The sequence below is a fragment of the Nyctibius grandis genome, chromosome 1 (genome assembly GCF_013368605.1).
Source record: "Nyctibius grandis isolate bNycGra1 chromosome 1, bNycGra1.pri, whole genome shotgun sequence".
Classification (NCBI taxonomy): domain Eukaryota; kingdom Metazoa; phylum Chordata; class Aves; order Nyctibiiformes; family Nyctibiidae; genus Nyctibius; species Nyctibius grandis.
This window is the reverse complement of record NC_090658.1, coordinates 131469884-131484891: the sequence shown is the minus strand read 5'-3', so window position 1 is coordinate 131484891 and position 15008 is coordinate 131469884. Positions and strand designations below refer to the sequence as shown.

The following is a 15008-nucleotide window of genomic DNA, read 5'->3' as shown; positions in this document are numbered from 1 at the left end:
GTGCCTCTTGTCTGTACGTATAGATCTGTGGTCACTGTAGTGTCTGCTGGCTTTCTCCACCCAGCCCCACACGTGGTGGAGGGAGATTAATTAGTTTGGAGGAGGGCTTTGAGATACCTGTGGCCAAGGACATGGCACAATAAGGTGTCATTCATTCACCTGCGTTTTAAGTGTGTGATGAAGTCATGAAAAATTGCTAAATCTCACTTAATGCCGTGTGAGGGAGAAGATTGGACTTTTTTTAAACTTTGCTGGTATAATAACCCTTCTCTTTTCACCCAGCCTAACAAGCTTCTGAGTACGTTTGTGCCAGTAATGGCCACTTCATGCCTGAGAAATCTGGTGTTTTTAAAGGCCTATTGAAATGTAAAAACTTTAGAAGAGAGAAATGTTTCAAGTCCCTGAATCAAATACTCCCCATTTCCTCTAGCCTGTTTTTGCAAGATTAGTTGCTTGTATTAAAGCAGAAAAGTTTCCCCAAAATTCACTTTTATCTTTCTCAAGAGTTCTATTTTCTGTCTAATAACGCGATGCCCTCGTTTCCCCGGCTCAGGATGCAGCGAAGATCAAAACCTGGTCTTGCCTGGGGAGGCACCGCGCTTGAACCGTCTCAGGGGGACAGAGAGACAGGAGGAAGGTTTTGAATCTCGGCCCCTGTTGTTCCCATCTCAGATCGCTGCCTGCAGGTCCCCACGTTCTCCCTTGGTGTAGTCGCTCAGGGGAAAGCGCAGGGATTACAAAAGCCACTGAACAGTTGTCTGATGACAATTATCTGCATCCTAAAAGTGCTGTAAATCGGGATAATTTCTTTGCAAACAAGGCATCGAAGGCAGTGGCTTTATGTTGATTTCTAACTTTGGCTGGAGCTAATCAAGAGCTAACCCCGCACTTCAAGAAAGATGTTGAGGTGTTGGAGCGAGTGCAGAGGAGGGCGACCAAGCTGGTGAAGGGTCTGGAGGGTCTGACCTATGAGGAACGGCTGAGGGAGCTGGGGGTGTTTAGCCTGGAGAAGAGGAGGCTCAGAGGTGACCTTAGTGCAGTCTACAACTACCTGAAGGGAGGTTGTAGCACAGTGGGAGTCGGCCTCTTCTCACGGGCAACTAGCAATAGGACAAGAGGACACAGCCTCAAGCTTCGTGAGGGGAGGTTCAGGTTGGACATTAGGAAGCATTTCTTCTCAGCAAGGGTCATTAGACATTGGAAGGGGCTGCCCAGGGAGGTGGTGGGGTCACCATCTCTGGAGGGGTTTAAGAAAAGCCTGGACATGGCACTTAGTGCCATGGTCTAGTTGCCATGGTGGTGTCAGGGCAATGGTTGGACTCGATGATCCCAGAGGTCTCTTCCAACCTGATTGAGTCTGTGATTCTGTAAAACAGTGCTGCTTTCAGAAACCCATCTTATATCATTGTTGTTGAGCTGGAGAGAGTGACGACCAGTTCCCAACTGGTCCAGGCTGGAATTTACTGGAGGGGCCCTTGTCTGTGTCAGAAACCATGGAAGCTGCTCTCGGGTGGTTTTTGCAATCGCTACTGATCCTGAAGTCTTCACGAAGCAGCTGAGAGCTGGTGTGCAGGGTGGGTTGCCCATGCACTGACCAGGAAAGAGCCGGCCAGGTGTGGGAGGCAGAACATTTCCTAAGGCATTTAACTACTCGTGTAATAAAATCAGATCCTGTAAATGCAATGATGCACTGGGTGATTAATTAGGAAAGGGTGGGAAATTGAGGCTAATGGCTCTTAATTAAAAAGGTGAAATGCCCATGTCGCACTGGAGGCATTCAGTGGGCCCCACCAAGGTCTGCTTTGCTGCCCTGTGCAATGTTCTCGGTTTTATCGTCATATCAGTTTGCCAAAGTACTGTTCCAGTCCAAAAAGCATCTCTGAGTGGGGCCCAGCTTCCCCATCTAAAGCCATGTCCCCTCTTTCTGAGCCAGCAGACCTGGTCCTCCCAGTGCTGCTGCAGGAGCCCTTGGGTTTGCTAAAGCCAGTTCCAGATACAGCTGTGGCGATGTAGGAGAAGGTTTAAATTCTCCTTGTTGTCAGTCTGGGGACCGCTGTTGGCTCCTCTCCTTTCGTGGTTGACACATCCAGAGGATGTCCACAGTGTGTTGGATTTGGTGATGCTTGTGTGGAGCTGATTTTCTCAAAGCTTGCCTTGGCCTCCTTGTGTCCAGGTCTTCCTTGACCGCCTGGGCTAGTGCCTTAGGGCCATACCGTTCCAAGTCTCCTGGTTTTTTGATTCCAGTCTTACCAGCTGCCTCCCCCAAATCACTGCATGGAGTTGCCTCCTCTCCCGCTTCCCTCCTCATTGCCCATTCCATTGGAGCGAGTCCAGAGGAGGCCACAAAGATGATGAGAGGGCTGGAGCCCCTCTGCTATGGAGACAGGCTGAGAGAGCTGGGGCTGTTCAGCCTGGAGAAGAGAAGGCTCCGGGGAGACCTTCTAGCACCTTCCATTACCTGAAGGGGCTACAGGAAAGCTGGAGAGGGGCTTTTTACAAGGGCATGGAGTGACAGGACTAGGGGGAACGGTTTTAAACTGAAAGAGGGGAGATTTAGATGAGATCTGAGGAAGAAATTCTTTGCTGTGAGGGTGGTGAGACCCTGGCCCAGGTTGCCCAGAGAAGCTGTGGCTGCCCCCTCCCTGGCAGTGTTCAAGGCCAGGTTGGATGGGCTTGGAGCAACCTGGTGTGGTGGAAGGTGTCCCTGCCCATAGCAGGGGTGTTGGAGCTAGATGGTCTTTAAGGTCCCACCCAACTCAAACCAGTCTGGGATTCTGTGATTCCCACCCCTCTGTTGCAGCAGTTCCCAGACAGAGAAGATACCCCTGGGAGCATCTGCTGCCTCATGCTAACTTTGGAAGTAAATACAAAGGCCGTGCTGATTTTTGTCATGCTCCTCCACCTCGGGAGGGAGAGGGGGCAGCAATTCCTGCGCCAGCACTGTCTGTCTCTGCTGATGCCTTCTCCTCCGGGCACTAACTGCGTCGCAGCCCTCCTGGGGTGGGAGTGCTGCCAGCTCCGCTCTGGCCCTGCTCCGCCGCTGCGTAATTCGTTCACCTCCCTGCAATAAATCCTTCGTGCTTTTGATGGATCTTCAGTGAAATATTTGGATGCGTTCTGGTTGACTGTGCCATTCCGCCCCCCCAGCAGCTATTGACAGATGAAAGCCCTGACTCCAGCTTTACATGGGAATTTAATCGTACCAGCTGTCACGCAGATCCCCCATACAAATATTTTCCACTGTTAATGGTTTCAGTGTGGGCTTTTTTTTTTTTTTTATGTGATCAAATGTAATCTTATTTAATGGAGCTTTATTGCCGTGACGCCTTATTCTTTTCACCAGGCTGGACTTTATTTTTAAATCAAGATTGTTCAGAGGAGAGACAGGGAAATGACTGGAGAGGCTGAACGGCACGGGGGGCCCGGGGTGAGCTGAGTGGCTATAGATCAGCCAGGGCAGGCGAAAGGGGAGAGAAAGGGTCCAGTGTGGAAGGGGCAGTCAGGAAGAGGGAGAAATTCAGTCTGATTTTACACATGTATGGCTGGGGATAAGGGAAATTGCACAGTGGGGGGGTTGGAAGAGTTTTGAGAGAGGGAGACATTGCAAACGGGTTGTGTCCGAAGCAGAAAGCGCGGATGGTTGCAGAAACAGTTCATAGAATCATATCATAGAATCATAGAATGGTTTGGGTTGGAAGGGACCTTAAAGACCATTTAGTTCCAACCCCCCTGCCATGGGCAGGGACACCTTCCACCAGACCAGGTTGCTCCAAGCCCCATCCAACCTGGCCTTGAACACTGCCAGGGAGGGGGCAGCCACAGCTTCTCTGGGCAACCTGGGCCAGGGTCTCACCACCCTCACAGCAAAGAATTTCTTCCTAATATCTAATCCAAATCTCCCCTCTTTCAGTTTAAAACCGTTCCCCCTCATCCTGTCACTCCATGCCCTTGTAAAAAGTCCCTCTCCCACTTTCCTGTAGCCCCTTCAGGTACTGGAAGGTGCTAGAAGGTCTCCCCAGAGCCTTCTCTTCTCCAGGCTGAACAGCCCCAGCTCTCTCAGCCTGTCTCCAGAGCAGAGGGGCTCCAGCCCTCTGAGCATCTCCGTGGCCTCCTCTGGACTCGCTCCAACAGCTCCGTGTCCTTCTTCTGTTGAGGCCCCAGAGCTGGACGCAGCACTGCAGGGGGGGTCTCACAAGAGCGGAGCAGAGGGGCAGAATCCCCTCCCTCGCCCTGCTGGCCACGCTGCTGGGGATGCAGCCCAGGACACCGTTGGCTTTCTGGGCTGCAAGCGCACATTGCCGGCTCATGGTGAGCTTCTCGTCACCCATCACCCCCAAGTCCTTCTCCTCAGGGCTGCTCTCCATCCATTCTCCGCCCAGCCTGGATTTGTGCTTGGGATTGCCCCGACCCACGTGCAGGACCTTGCCCTTGGCCTTCTTGAACTTCATGCGGTTTGCACAGGCCCAGCTCTCCAGCCTGTCCAGGTCCCTCTGGATGGCAAGTCAGTTCAGATCAGCACTGGAGAAGGGCTGCAAGGGCCACTCCTTCAGCGGCCGTGGCTGCCGTGTTGTTCTTCGTCATTGCAGAGCCGCTCTCCTGCGTGCGAGAGAGCCGGCGACCGCAGGCCCAGCCCTTACAGCTGGTACGTGGTGGCGTGGGGCTTGGGTTCGGCCGTTGGCAGCCCTGTGAGATGGGCAGGAGGTGGTGGATAGAAGGGCTGGAAGCTGGAGCTCGCGCCAGTGATGCTTTTTGCTTAGAAAGTGTTTTCCTGTCACAGGCGTTACAAAGCGATGCTGAAATGCTGGACCGCCACAGCTGGAGCGCGCAGCCCCAGCCCCTAAATCCCTCCTCTGTGCACATGCACCATAACGATCGTGTGTTCATCTCTTAGGTTGTCCGCACAGAAAAGAACAGCCTGAACAACCGGTTCCTGCCGTGGGATGAGATCGAGACGGAGGCCATCCTGTCCATCGACGATGATGCCCACCTGCGCCACGACGAGATCATGTTTGGGTTCCGGTGAGTATCTCTGCCCATTTAGCCTTTGGACCCAAACTGATGTTTTCCCCATCCAGGGCCTGCTCAGATGCAGCGTGGCCTTGTAGCTAAAGCTGGGACCAGAATTAGGAGCAGCACATCCCTTGCCATGGCTTTCCAACACAATTTCTTGGAGGAGTAATACGGGCTAATGAGTTGTTTAATGAGCGCAGGTGGGTGGGCTGATTTCAGGTTGTCCAGGCAACCCCGATTCTCACGCTTCTTAACCTCGACTCTTTGGCATTTGCTGTGCTGATAATGTTCCCTTAATGGTTTTGGGGGTGCGTGGCTTCCTAGGGCGGAAGGAAACTGGTCAACAAATCCAAGAGGCTGCTGCACTCCATCCTTCGTGTGCCCTTGGCAAGGCCAGGACGTTCGCAGCCGCTGCAGGACATGATGCTCCCGTGCTCGCGGTGGGCTGCAGTCACAGAACCACAGCATCCCAGACTGGTTAAGGGTTGGAAGGGACCTCTGGAGATCATCCAGTCCAACCCCTGCCAAAGCAGGGTCACCCAGAGCACGTTGCACAGGGTCGTGTCCAGGCGGGTTTGAATATCTCCAGAGAAGGAGACTCCCCCCTCCCTGGGCAGCCTGTGCCAGGGCTCTGGCACCCTCACAGCAAAGAAGTTCCTCCTCATATTCAGATGGAACTTCCCATGTTTCAGCTTGTGCCCATTGCCCCTTGTCCTGTTGCTGGGCACCACTGAGAGGAATCTGGTCCCCTCCTCTTGACACCCACCCCTAAGGTATTTGTAAGCATTGATAAGATCCCCCCTCAGTCTTCTCTTCTCCAAGCTTAACAGACCCAGCTCCCTCAGCTTCTCCTCGTAGCAGAGATGCTCCAGCCCTCTGACCATCTCCATACCCTCCACTGGACTCTCTCCAGTAGTTCCTTATCTTTCTTGAACTGGGGGGCCCAGAACTGGACACAGTTACTCCAGATGTGGCCTCACTAGGGCTGTGTAGAGGGGCAGGAGAACCTCCCTTGACCTGTTGGCCACACTCTTCCTAATGCACCCCAGGACACCATTGCCCTTCCTGGCCCCAAGGGCACATTGCTGGCTCATGGGGAACTTGTTGTCCACCAGCACACCCACATCCTTCTCTGCAGAGCTGCTCTCCAGTAGATCAGCCCCCAACCTGTACCGGTGCATGGGGTTATTCCTCCCAAGGTGCAGGACTCTACACTTGCCTTTGTTGAACTTCATGAGGTTCCTCTCCTCCCAGCTCTCCAGCCTGTCCAGGTCCCGCTGAATGGCAGCACAGCCTTCTGGTGTATCGGCCACCCCTCCCAGTTTTGTGTCATCAGCGACATCAGTCCTCTTTGCTCGGTGTGACATCAGGATGTGACAGCTCTGTTGGCATTTTTTTCTGCCCAGCATGGAAAAGATAGATGTTCCACAGAAAAGGCTGGTGCCCGCTGCTCTCGTTCCCACCCCCCTTCTGCTCCAGCATCTCCTTGACTTCGCCCTGGCAAAAAGCTTCCTGATTTCGGGGCTGAGGGAGAAAGCAGTTGTGTGGGCTCCTGCTGTGGGAGGTTTCTGCAGGCAGCTCGTACAGCTAAACCTCAATGACTGGGAGTGAGGATGGTCAGGAGGAGATGGTGCTCGTTTGGCTGCGGCTCGTCAGCCCGCCGGGCCAGGAGCGGGGGCTGTGGTTGCTAATCCGAGAGCACCCAGCAGCTGGCTGGGGGGTGGGAGATGGGGATCAGCTCTCCACTGTCACCGAAACGTGTTGGCTCGTGTTTGGGAGGAAGATTAAAAGGCACAAAACGCCTGGAAACCCAACGAGCTCTCGCTGAAAGATGAGAAATGAGGTGTTGAAGTGATTAAAGCAGGGGAGTAGGCGGCAGGACTCCTGGCTTCCCTTCTACGTCCCATTTCAGGCTCTTTTTCTGAACTTGGCCACTTTCTCCCCCTCTTTGGTCTCTGTTTTCCGTCGCTTATCCGCAGCGCCTGGCTGAGGCTTTACCAATTAGCCCTGCAGAGCATCAAATGAAAATTCAAAGTGCCATGTATTATTGTCACTCATATCCCTGCTCACAAACACCTTGTTCCCTCAAAGCCTCCCTGTGTGTTCAGCCAGGGGAGAGATGGTGTCTCGGTGATGGAGTGAACCTCTGCCCAGAACAACTCTTGTTCGTCGAAACTTTGCTTCGGGCTGTAATTCTTGGGGCCAAAAGCCTCTTCTTGCTCCATGTGCTGCTCAGGAGCGAGCTGGAGGTGGGCACCCCGAGCAAACCTCTCTGAGGAGCACACTCAGAATCACAGAATCACAGAATCAGTCAGGTTGGAAGAGCCGTCTGGGACCATCGAGTCCAACCATTGCCCTGACACCACCATGGCAACTAGACCAGGGCACTAAGTGCCATGTCCAGGCTTTTCTTAAACCCCTCCAGAGATGGTGACTCCACCACCTCCCTGGGCAGCCCCTTCCAATGGCTAATGACCCTTGCTGAGAAGAAATGCTTCCTAATGTCCAACCTGAACCTCCCCTGGCGAAGCTTGAAATGATTTTTCAGAGAAATCCTTATTTTTGTGGCTGAGCTGGGAGGAAAAAGTGTCACATTCGGAGGAAAGCGAGACGTGGGAGAAGTGAAAGGGAATGAGCAGTTTCGACTCCGGCTTTTCAAAACAGTCACGCTGGATTGACAGAAACTGCAGCAAACAAGCGCTTGCAGGGAGGATGGTGCCAGGGAAGCTGCTGGCGGTGTTAATTACTCCGTTTTCATTAGCAGGTTATATCAGAGTTTCATTAATTGGAGGAGAGGATATAACAATAAACACATCTTTGCTCCCGGCTGTGTCAGTCGGTGTAATGAAAGCTCAGGGCTCTCGGAAGCTCAGTCTCAGCAGCAGCCTGTGATTGCCCTGCAGCCATCGCCTCTGTAGCTCTCCGCAGGAACGGGGGTTGTGGGAGGAACTCGCATCCACACGGGGAAAAAAAACAAACAGGCCACGTTCTGCCCTGTTTTCGTAGAATCATCATAGAATTGGTTTGGTTGGAAAGGGCCTGTAAGACCATCGAGTCCAACCGTTAACCCAGCACTGCCAAGGCCACCACTAACCCATGTCCCTCAGCACCACATCTACACGGCTTTTAAATCCCCCCAGGGATGGGGACTCCACCACTGCCCTGGGCAGCCTGTGCCAGCGCTTGACAACCCTTTCCACGAAGAAATTGTCCCTGATCTCCAATCTAAACCTCCCCTGGCACAACTTGAGGCCGTTTCCTCTTGTCCCATCACTTATTACCTGGGAGAAGAGACCGACCCCCCCTCGCTACACCCTCCTTTCAGGCAGTTGTAGAGAGCGAGAAGGTCTCCCCTCAGCCTCCTTTTCTCCAGGCTAAACACCCCCAGGTCCCTCAGCCGCTCCTCATCACACTTGTGCTCCAGACCCTTCACCAGCTCCGTTGCCCTTCTCTGGACTCACTCCAGCACCTCCATGTCTTTCCTGTAGCGAAGGACCCAAAACTGAACACACTATTTTGTGCCTATGGAGAAGGGAAAACCCTTTGGTGTCTAACAGGCTCCCGCTTGGGACTTGTTTCTTGTCGTCTGGAGTCTCTGGGTGTGGAGATGCAGCTGGGACACTAACCGTTGGTGAGCTGGGAGCGGACAATCGAAGGAAGCCGGCAGCCCTGCCAGTGGAAGATGGATTTATTTCCCAGGTTAGGCGTAAGGCACTGACGTTTTGCTTAATTATCCCTGCCAGAGTTGCAGCTATCCCGTGGGACTGCTCTCAAGGAGAACGAGTTTCAGATGAGACCGGAATATTAAGCAAGCCCACGCTTTCACATACGAACCTCAGGATTTAATTCCCTACAGCTCTACTGTGCCGTAGGGTGAAGGATGCACTTATGGCCCCAGAGGTTTTTCCTGTATGGATGGAGCCCGGAAAGCCACTCGGCTTTGGGATGGGAAGACGACAGTTTGGCAATCCAGATCTTCCATATGGAGACACCAGGGTCTTCAGCATCTCAGCAGCTTTCCTAAAAGGAGCTTGATGTTAATCTTGACTTTACAGAGGAGGAAAATGAGCTTCTGGGAGATGGAAGGTCGCAGGGATTTGGGGGAAGAGGCCAGGAGATGCTGGCCTTCTCCCGGGCCAAGCCCTGGCTGCTCGGCACTTTTTGTAGAGGGAAATAAGAGAGAAGCGGTGCTGGCGTATGTGTCGTGCAGTGATCACAGAATCACAGAATCAATCAGGTTGGAAGAGCCCTCTGGGATCATCGAGTCCAGCCATTGCCTTGACACCACCATGTCAACTAGACCAGGGCACTAAGTGCCATGTCCAGGCTTTTCTTAAACCCCTCCAGAGATGGTGACTCCACCACCTCCCTGGGCAGCCCCTTCCAATGGCTAATGACCCTTGCTGAGAAGAAATGCTTCCTAATGTCCAACCTGAACCTCCCCTGGCCAAGCTTGAGGCTGTGTCCTCTTGTCCTATCGCTGGTTGCCTGGGAGAAGAGGCCGACTCCCACTGCGCTACAACCTCCCTTCAGGTAGTTGTAGACTGCACTAAGGTCACCTCTGAGCCTCCTCTTCTCCAGGCTAAACACCCCCAGCTCCCTCAGCCGTTCCTCATAGGTCAGTCCCTCCAGACCCTTCACCAGCTTGGTCGCCCTCCTCTGGACTCGCTCCAACACCTCAACATCTTTCTTGCAGTGCGGGGCCCACAACTGGACACAGGATTCAAGGTGATGTCCCTGCATGGGCTGCGGGAAGCTGGTGGCAAAGGGAAGAGTTTCCCATCTCGCTGCCTTTCCCTGCCTCTTTCTCTGCCTTTCCATCCGACACTTTATGTTTTCCATTCTCTGGGTAATGCAGAAACTAATTTGGGGCCACTGGGCTTTTTGTTAGTTTTCTTTTAAACCTACAGAGCAGCTGTTATGAGTTAGAAAATCCCTTATTTGTGAGTTAGAAGCACTTTCTCTGTGAATAAGCAACTCAGACATGCCTGTAGGACAGGACCAAGGTGAGAAGCTCAGCTTTGTTCCAGGCAATGTTGGTCTGTGCTCACAGCCTGTGCTTGAGAGGGCTGGCCGAGGGGATGCTTCAGTCCCCAGCTAACAGCTCCCCGGGTTGGTGTCTCACCGAAAGCCTTTGTGTTTGCAGTGTCTGGAGAGAGGCAAGGGACCGCATCGTTGGCTTCCCGGGGCGCTACCACGCGTGGGACATCCCCCATCAGTCCTGGCTCTACAACTCCAACTACTCTTGCGAGCTCTCGATGGTGCTCACTGGTGCTGCCTTCTTCCATAAGGTGAGATATCGTGGGCACAAAGCCCTGCACTTTCCCTTCCTTCTCAGAGAAACCAGAGCCTGGATGGTTGTGGGGTTGTATTTTTTTTTAAAGAACATATTTTGGAGCTCACCACTCCTTTTCCCTCGCTTCCTCCAAACCTTCTTTACTGTAGCATCTTTAATCTTAAAGACTCAGTGTTGCAAGGGGTGATTTGTGGGGAAGTCGTGGGTTTCTGTGGTGGTGTGGTGGCCCGGGCTGGCTGGTGGGTGTGGGAGGTGGCTGGTTTGTGCTGGAGCAGTGCAGAAAGTGACCCCATGACAGAATCACAGAATCACAGAATCAGTCAGGTTGGAAGAGCCCTCTGGGATCATCGAGTCCAACCATTGCCCTGACACCACCATGGCAACTAGACCATGGCACTAAGTGCCATGTCCAGGCTTTTCTTAAACCCCTCCAGAGATGGTGACTCTACCACCTCCCTGGGCAGCCCCTTCCAATGGCTAATGACCCTTTCTGAGAAGAAATGCTTCCTAATGTCCAACCTGACCCTCCCCTGGCATAGCTTTAGGCTGTGTCCTCTTGTCCTGTCGCTAGTTGACGTGTGCCTCTGTGTGGGAGAGACAGCAGAGGGCAAACAGGCCTCGAGAAAAGGGTGGGATGTTTTCCCGAGGGCACTGTCTGAGCCATTATACCATGCTGGGAAGGTTATCCACTGTCTGCTGCTGCCATGCTGACCACAGCGGCAAAGACAGCAAGAGCTGAGGGGGCTGAAACCATCATGTATCAATTTCTGAGGTTAAAGGAGCCTCGGTACTCAGTCAGGGTGGTGGCTGGGGGGGGGTAGTTTTGCTGCTGCTCTGCCTACAGCAGATCTCCTTGGTATCTGCGGTGCCATGACTGCTCCAGGTCTGGTGGAGATGGCACCAGCGATGAGTGGGCGCTTGCTGCTTGGCACCATCTTGAGCAACGTTGTGCCTTTTTATCCCTTCCAGTACTACGCCTACCTGTACTCCTACGTGATGCCGCAAGCCATCCGCGACATGGTGGATGAATACATCAACTGCGAGGACATCGCCATGAACTTCCTGGTCTCTCACCTGACGAGAAAACCTCCCATAAAGGTAAAGCACCGGGTGGGAGTTTGGGCTTTGTGTGGTTTGGTCGATGCCTTTGAAAGGCAGATGGACTCTTGGGAGGCTGCTCTGCTCCTGGGGAAGTAGACACTGCTCTTAGCAAAATCTGCCTGCATCACATCTCTGAAGCGCTGCAAGCGTGACATGCTCAAGGCTGTCAGCGTGTTCCCCTCTCTGGCCTCGAGGAGATGTAGGACATGTTCAAAAAGGGGTGAAAACTCGCTGCACCCCTTACACAGAATCACAGAATCAATCAGGTTGGAAGAGCCCTCTGGGATCATCGAGTCCAACCATTGCCCTGACACCACCATGGCAACTAGACCATGGCACTAAGTGCCATGTCCAGTCTTTTCTGAAACCCCTCCAGAGATGGTGACTCCACCACCTCCCTGGGCAGCCCCTTCCAATGCCTAATGACCCTTGCTGAGAAGAAATGCTTCCTAATGTCCAACCTGAACCTCCCCTGGCAAAGCTTGAGGCTGTGTCCTCTTGTCCTATCGCTGGTTGCCTGGGAGAAGAGGCCGACTCCCACTGCGCTACAACCTCCCTTCAGGTAGTTGTAGACTGCACTAAGGTCACCTCTGAGCCTCCTCTTCTCCAGGCTAAACACCCCCAGCTCCCTCAGCCGTTCCTCATAGGTCAGACCTCCAGACCCTTCACCAGCTTGGTCACCCTGCTCTGGACTCGCCAAATCCTTGCCATGGCAAGTGGATGAATTGGGGCTTGACTTATGCTGCAGCTCAGACCGGAGGGTTTCCTGGGTCAGCAAAGGCCCTTTAAGCAGCTGATCACAAAAAGACCAATTTCCTTCTTTCCATAATACAGAGCACAAGTAGGAATGATTGCCTTGCTGATCTTGTGTAGCTTTCCAAGACGTTTAGGCTCCTCTGTGTGCGGAGGGGGCTGTCGGTCCAAACACTGCAGCCCAGCTGAAATTTCCCTGTGCCGTGATAACAAATGAACATCACAATTTTGAGCTTGAATTTTGGACGCAGATTATTCTGCTTTTTATCACTGCTGGCAAACTGCTCTTTACAGCCCTGCATATGTCTCACTGCCTCAGGCCAGCTGCCTTGGAGCTGGGTCTTGGCCGTAAATATGATGGGTGGGTTGTTCTGTGTGGTGTTCTTCCCATCTGGAGCTACTGGGAAGTGGAGATTGTAGAGTTTGGTGCAGCTGAGAGGAGAATCAGACCAAAACCAAAGGGCACTGAGGTGGGGTGTCTGATTCAAGACAGACAAGGAGGCCCTTTAATCAACCCAGGGAGGTGGTGGAGTCACCATCTCTGGAGGTGTTTAAGAAAAGACTGGACATGGCACTTAGTGCCCTTGTCTAGTTGACATGGTGGTGTCAGGGCAATGGTTGGACTCGATGATGCCAGAGGGCTCTTCCAACCTGATTGATTCTGTGATTCTGTGGGTGGCCCCTCAGCACCTTCTGACAACTGGACCCTCCTCCAAAGAGCTTGCTCTGGGATCCTAAAACAAGAGGTGCCCCAAATTGCTAATTCTTCTGTAGCACCTGTGAGCAGCAGGTTGAGGAGGTGGTTCTGCCCCTCTGCTCCGCTCTGATGAGACCCCCCCTGCAGTGCTGCGTCCAGCTCTGGGGCCCTCAGCACAGGAGATATGGACTTGTTGGAGCGGGGCCAGAGGAGGCCACAGAAATGGTCTGAGGGCTGGAGCAGCTCTGCTGGGAGGGAAGGCTGAGAGAGTTGGGAGAAGAGGAGGCTCTGGGGAGACCTTACTGTGGCCTTTCAGTACGTAAAGGGAGCTTAGAAGAAAGATGGGGACAGACTTTTTAGCAGGGCCTGTAGCGACAGGATAAGGGGTGATGGTTTTAAACTGAAAGAGGGGAGATTCAGACTAGAGAGAAGAAATTGTTTATGCTGAGGATGGTGAGACACTGGCCCAGTCTGCCCAGAGAGGTGAGAGATGCCCCATCCCTGGGAACATTCAAGGCCAGGTTGGACAGGGCTCTGAGCAACCTGATGGAGTTGAGGATGTCCTTGCTCATGGCAGGGGGTTGGACTAGATGGCCTTTGGAGGTCCCTCCCCACCCAAACCATCCCGTGATTCTATCTGTAGCCAGTGAAAGGAAAGGTGTTCCTTGCTCAAGGTTTATTTTTTTTTCCTGAAACAGCTTCTCAAAAGTTAAACTAGGAAAAAGTAACTAAGCGTTAGTAGATCATTGTGTCCTCCTTAAGTCTCTGCTCTGACAGAGCTGGTGTGGACCATGTCCTTCATGCCTGGACACCCTCCAAGGGACACCCCGGCAGCCAAGGAGAGCACGGCTGACTCTGTGCCCAGTCTGCGGCACGTCACGCCGGACATCAAGCCGAGTCCCCCCCGGCCAGGGTGTTGTGGGCAGTGTGACAGTGACCATCTTTGTCCCTCTCCTCGCAGGTGACCTCCCGCTGGACTTTCCGCTGCCCCGGGTGCCCCCAGGCGCTTTCTCACGACGACTCTCACTTCCACGAGCGACACAAGTGCATCAACTTCTTCGTCAAGGTGTACGGGTACATGCCCCTCCTGTACACCCAGTTCCGCGTGGACTCGGTCCTCTTCAAGACCCGCCTGCCCCACGACAAGACAAAATGCTTCAAGTTCATCTAGAAGCAGGAGGCAGCCGGGTGCCCTCGGCTCTCCAAACTGCGGCCGGAGGTGGGTGAGGGCGGAGGGGGCCTCTTGGCAGAGCTGCAGGTGCCAAACGCCGTTTGCTCTTGGCTCCGGCCTCGCTCCCGCGGAGCAAAAGGGACGTCCTGGACTTGGACGGGCACATTCCCCCCTCCCTGCCCGCAGCGACTCGACCGAGCGACAGGGAACGGGATCTCACGGCTTCTGTAAAGACTCTCCCTAGGATCGTACACTGAGGAATGGCGTGTTGGCTAGTGGCTCCGCCCCTTCGCTAGCCAAGGGCAACCATTCTTTTTAATTATAATTATTGTTATTTAAAATGAAAGTGGTTTAGATTTGCCGCGTGAGGCTTTTTTTTTTTTCTTTTCCTTTTTTTTTTCTTTACCCCCCTACCCACCCCCTTTTCCCCTCTGGCCCTGTCTGCCCACGCCGGGGGGGGCCGTAGCGAGGCCACGTTGGAGGTGTTTGACTGCAGAAAGGTTCTTCCCAGCATCAAGGCAGCTCCGCTCACGGCTGTTGTCCCATCCCTCCTCCCACAGGGCAGCCCTTCTCCTCCCCTCCCCACACCACGTCCCAGCTTGTCTTGCCCTGTGGCTACTACTGAGGACTTTCAGGTGATGAGCTCCTTGCTCTGCTCACCACCCTGAGCCCTGCCCTCGGAGAGGGGCGAGCAGGGAAGAGGTTGGCCCTGGTGGGTCCTTCCCCGGCTCCCAGCACCGTGTCCCGTGCCGCAGCCCCGGGGGGGTTTGTCTGCTGTCTCCCTTTCCCACCCAGCGCAGCACACCGCAGGCGCTGCTGAACCTCTGGGGACGGGGAGCGTGGTTGGGGCTTGGGAATGGTCCGTCCGCAGCACAGTAGGGGCTGGCAGCACCCCGGGCTTGGCCCTTCGAGGGGGCTGCCCTGGCCTGCGGGCTCCTGAGCCTGGCCTGGCCTTTTCACAAGCGCTTTGGGACTTTTCC

General features: G+C 53.8%; 1 protein-coding gene across 5 annotated transcripts in view; it reads left to right on the top strand.

Annotated features, from left to right (window-relative positions):
* Positions 1-14389, top strand: part of EXTL3 (exostosin like glycosyltransferase 3) — a 157627-nt gene extending 143238 nt beyond the window's left edge. For all 5 annotated transcript variants that reach the window (XM_068402090.1, XM_068402074.1, XM_068402082.1 and 2 more), the window contains 4 exons: positions 4892-5019; positions 10157-10301; positions 11276-11404; positions 13819-14389. In XM_068402090.1, the coding sequence (XP_068258191.1) occupies positions 4892-5019; positions 10157-10301; positions 11276-11404; positions 13819-14028 (612 nt within the window). In that variant the 3' untranslated portion in view covers positions 14029-14389. The remainder of the gene's footprint in view (positions 1-4891; positions 5020-10156; positions 10302-11275; positions 11405-13818) is intronic.
* The last annotated feature ends 619 nt before the right edge of the window (positions 14390-15008 follow it).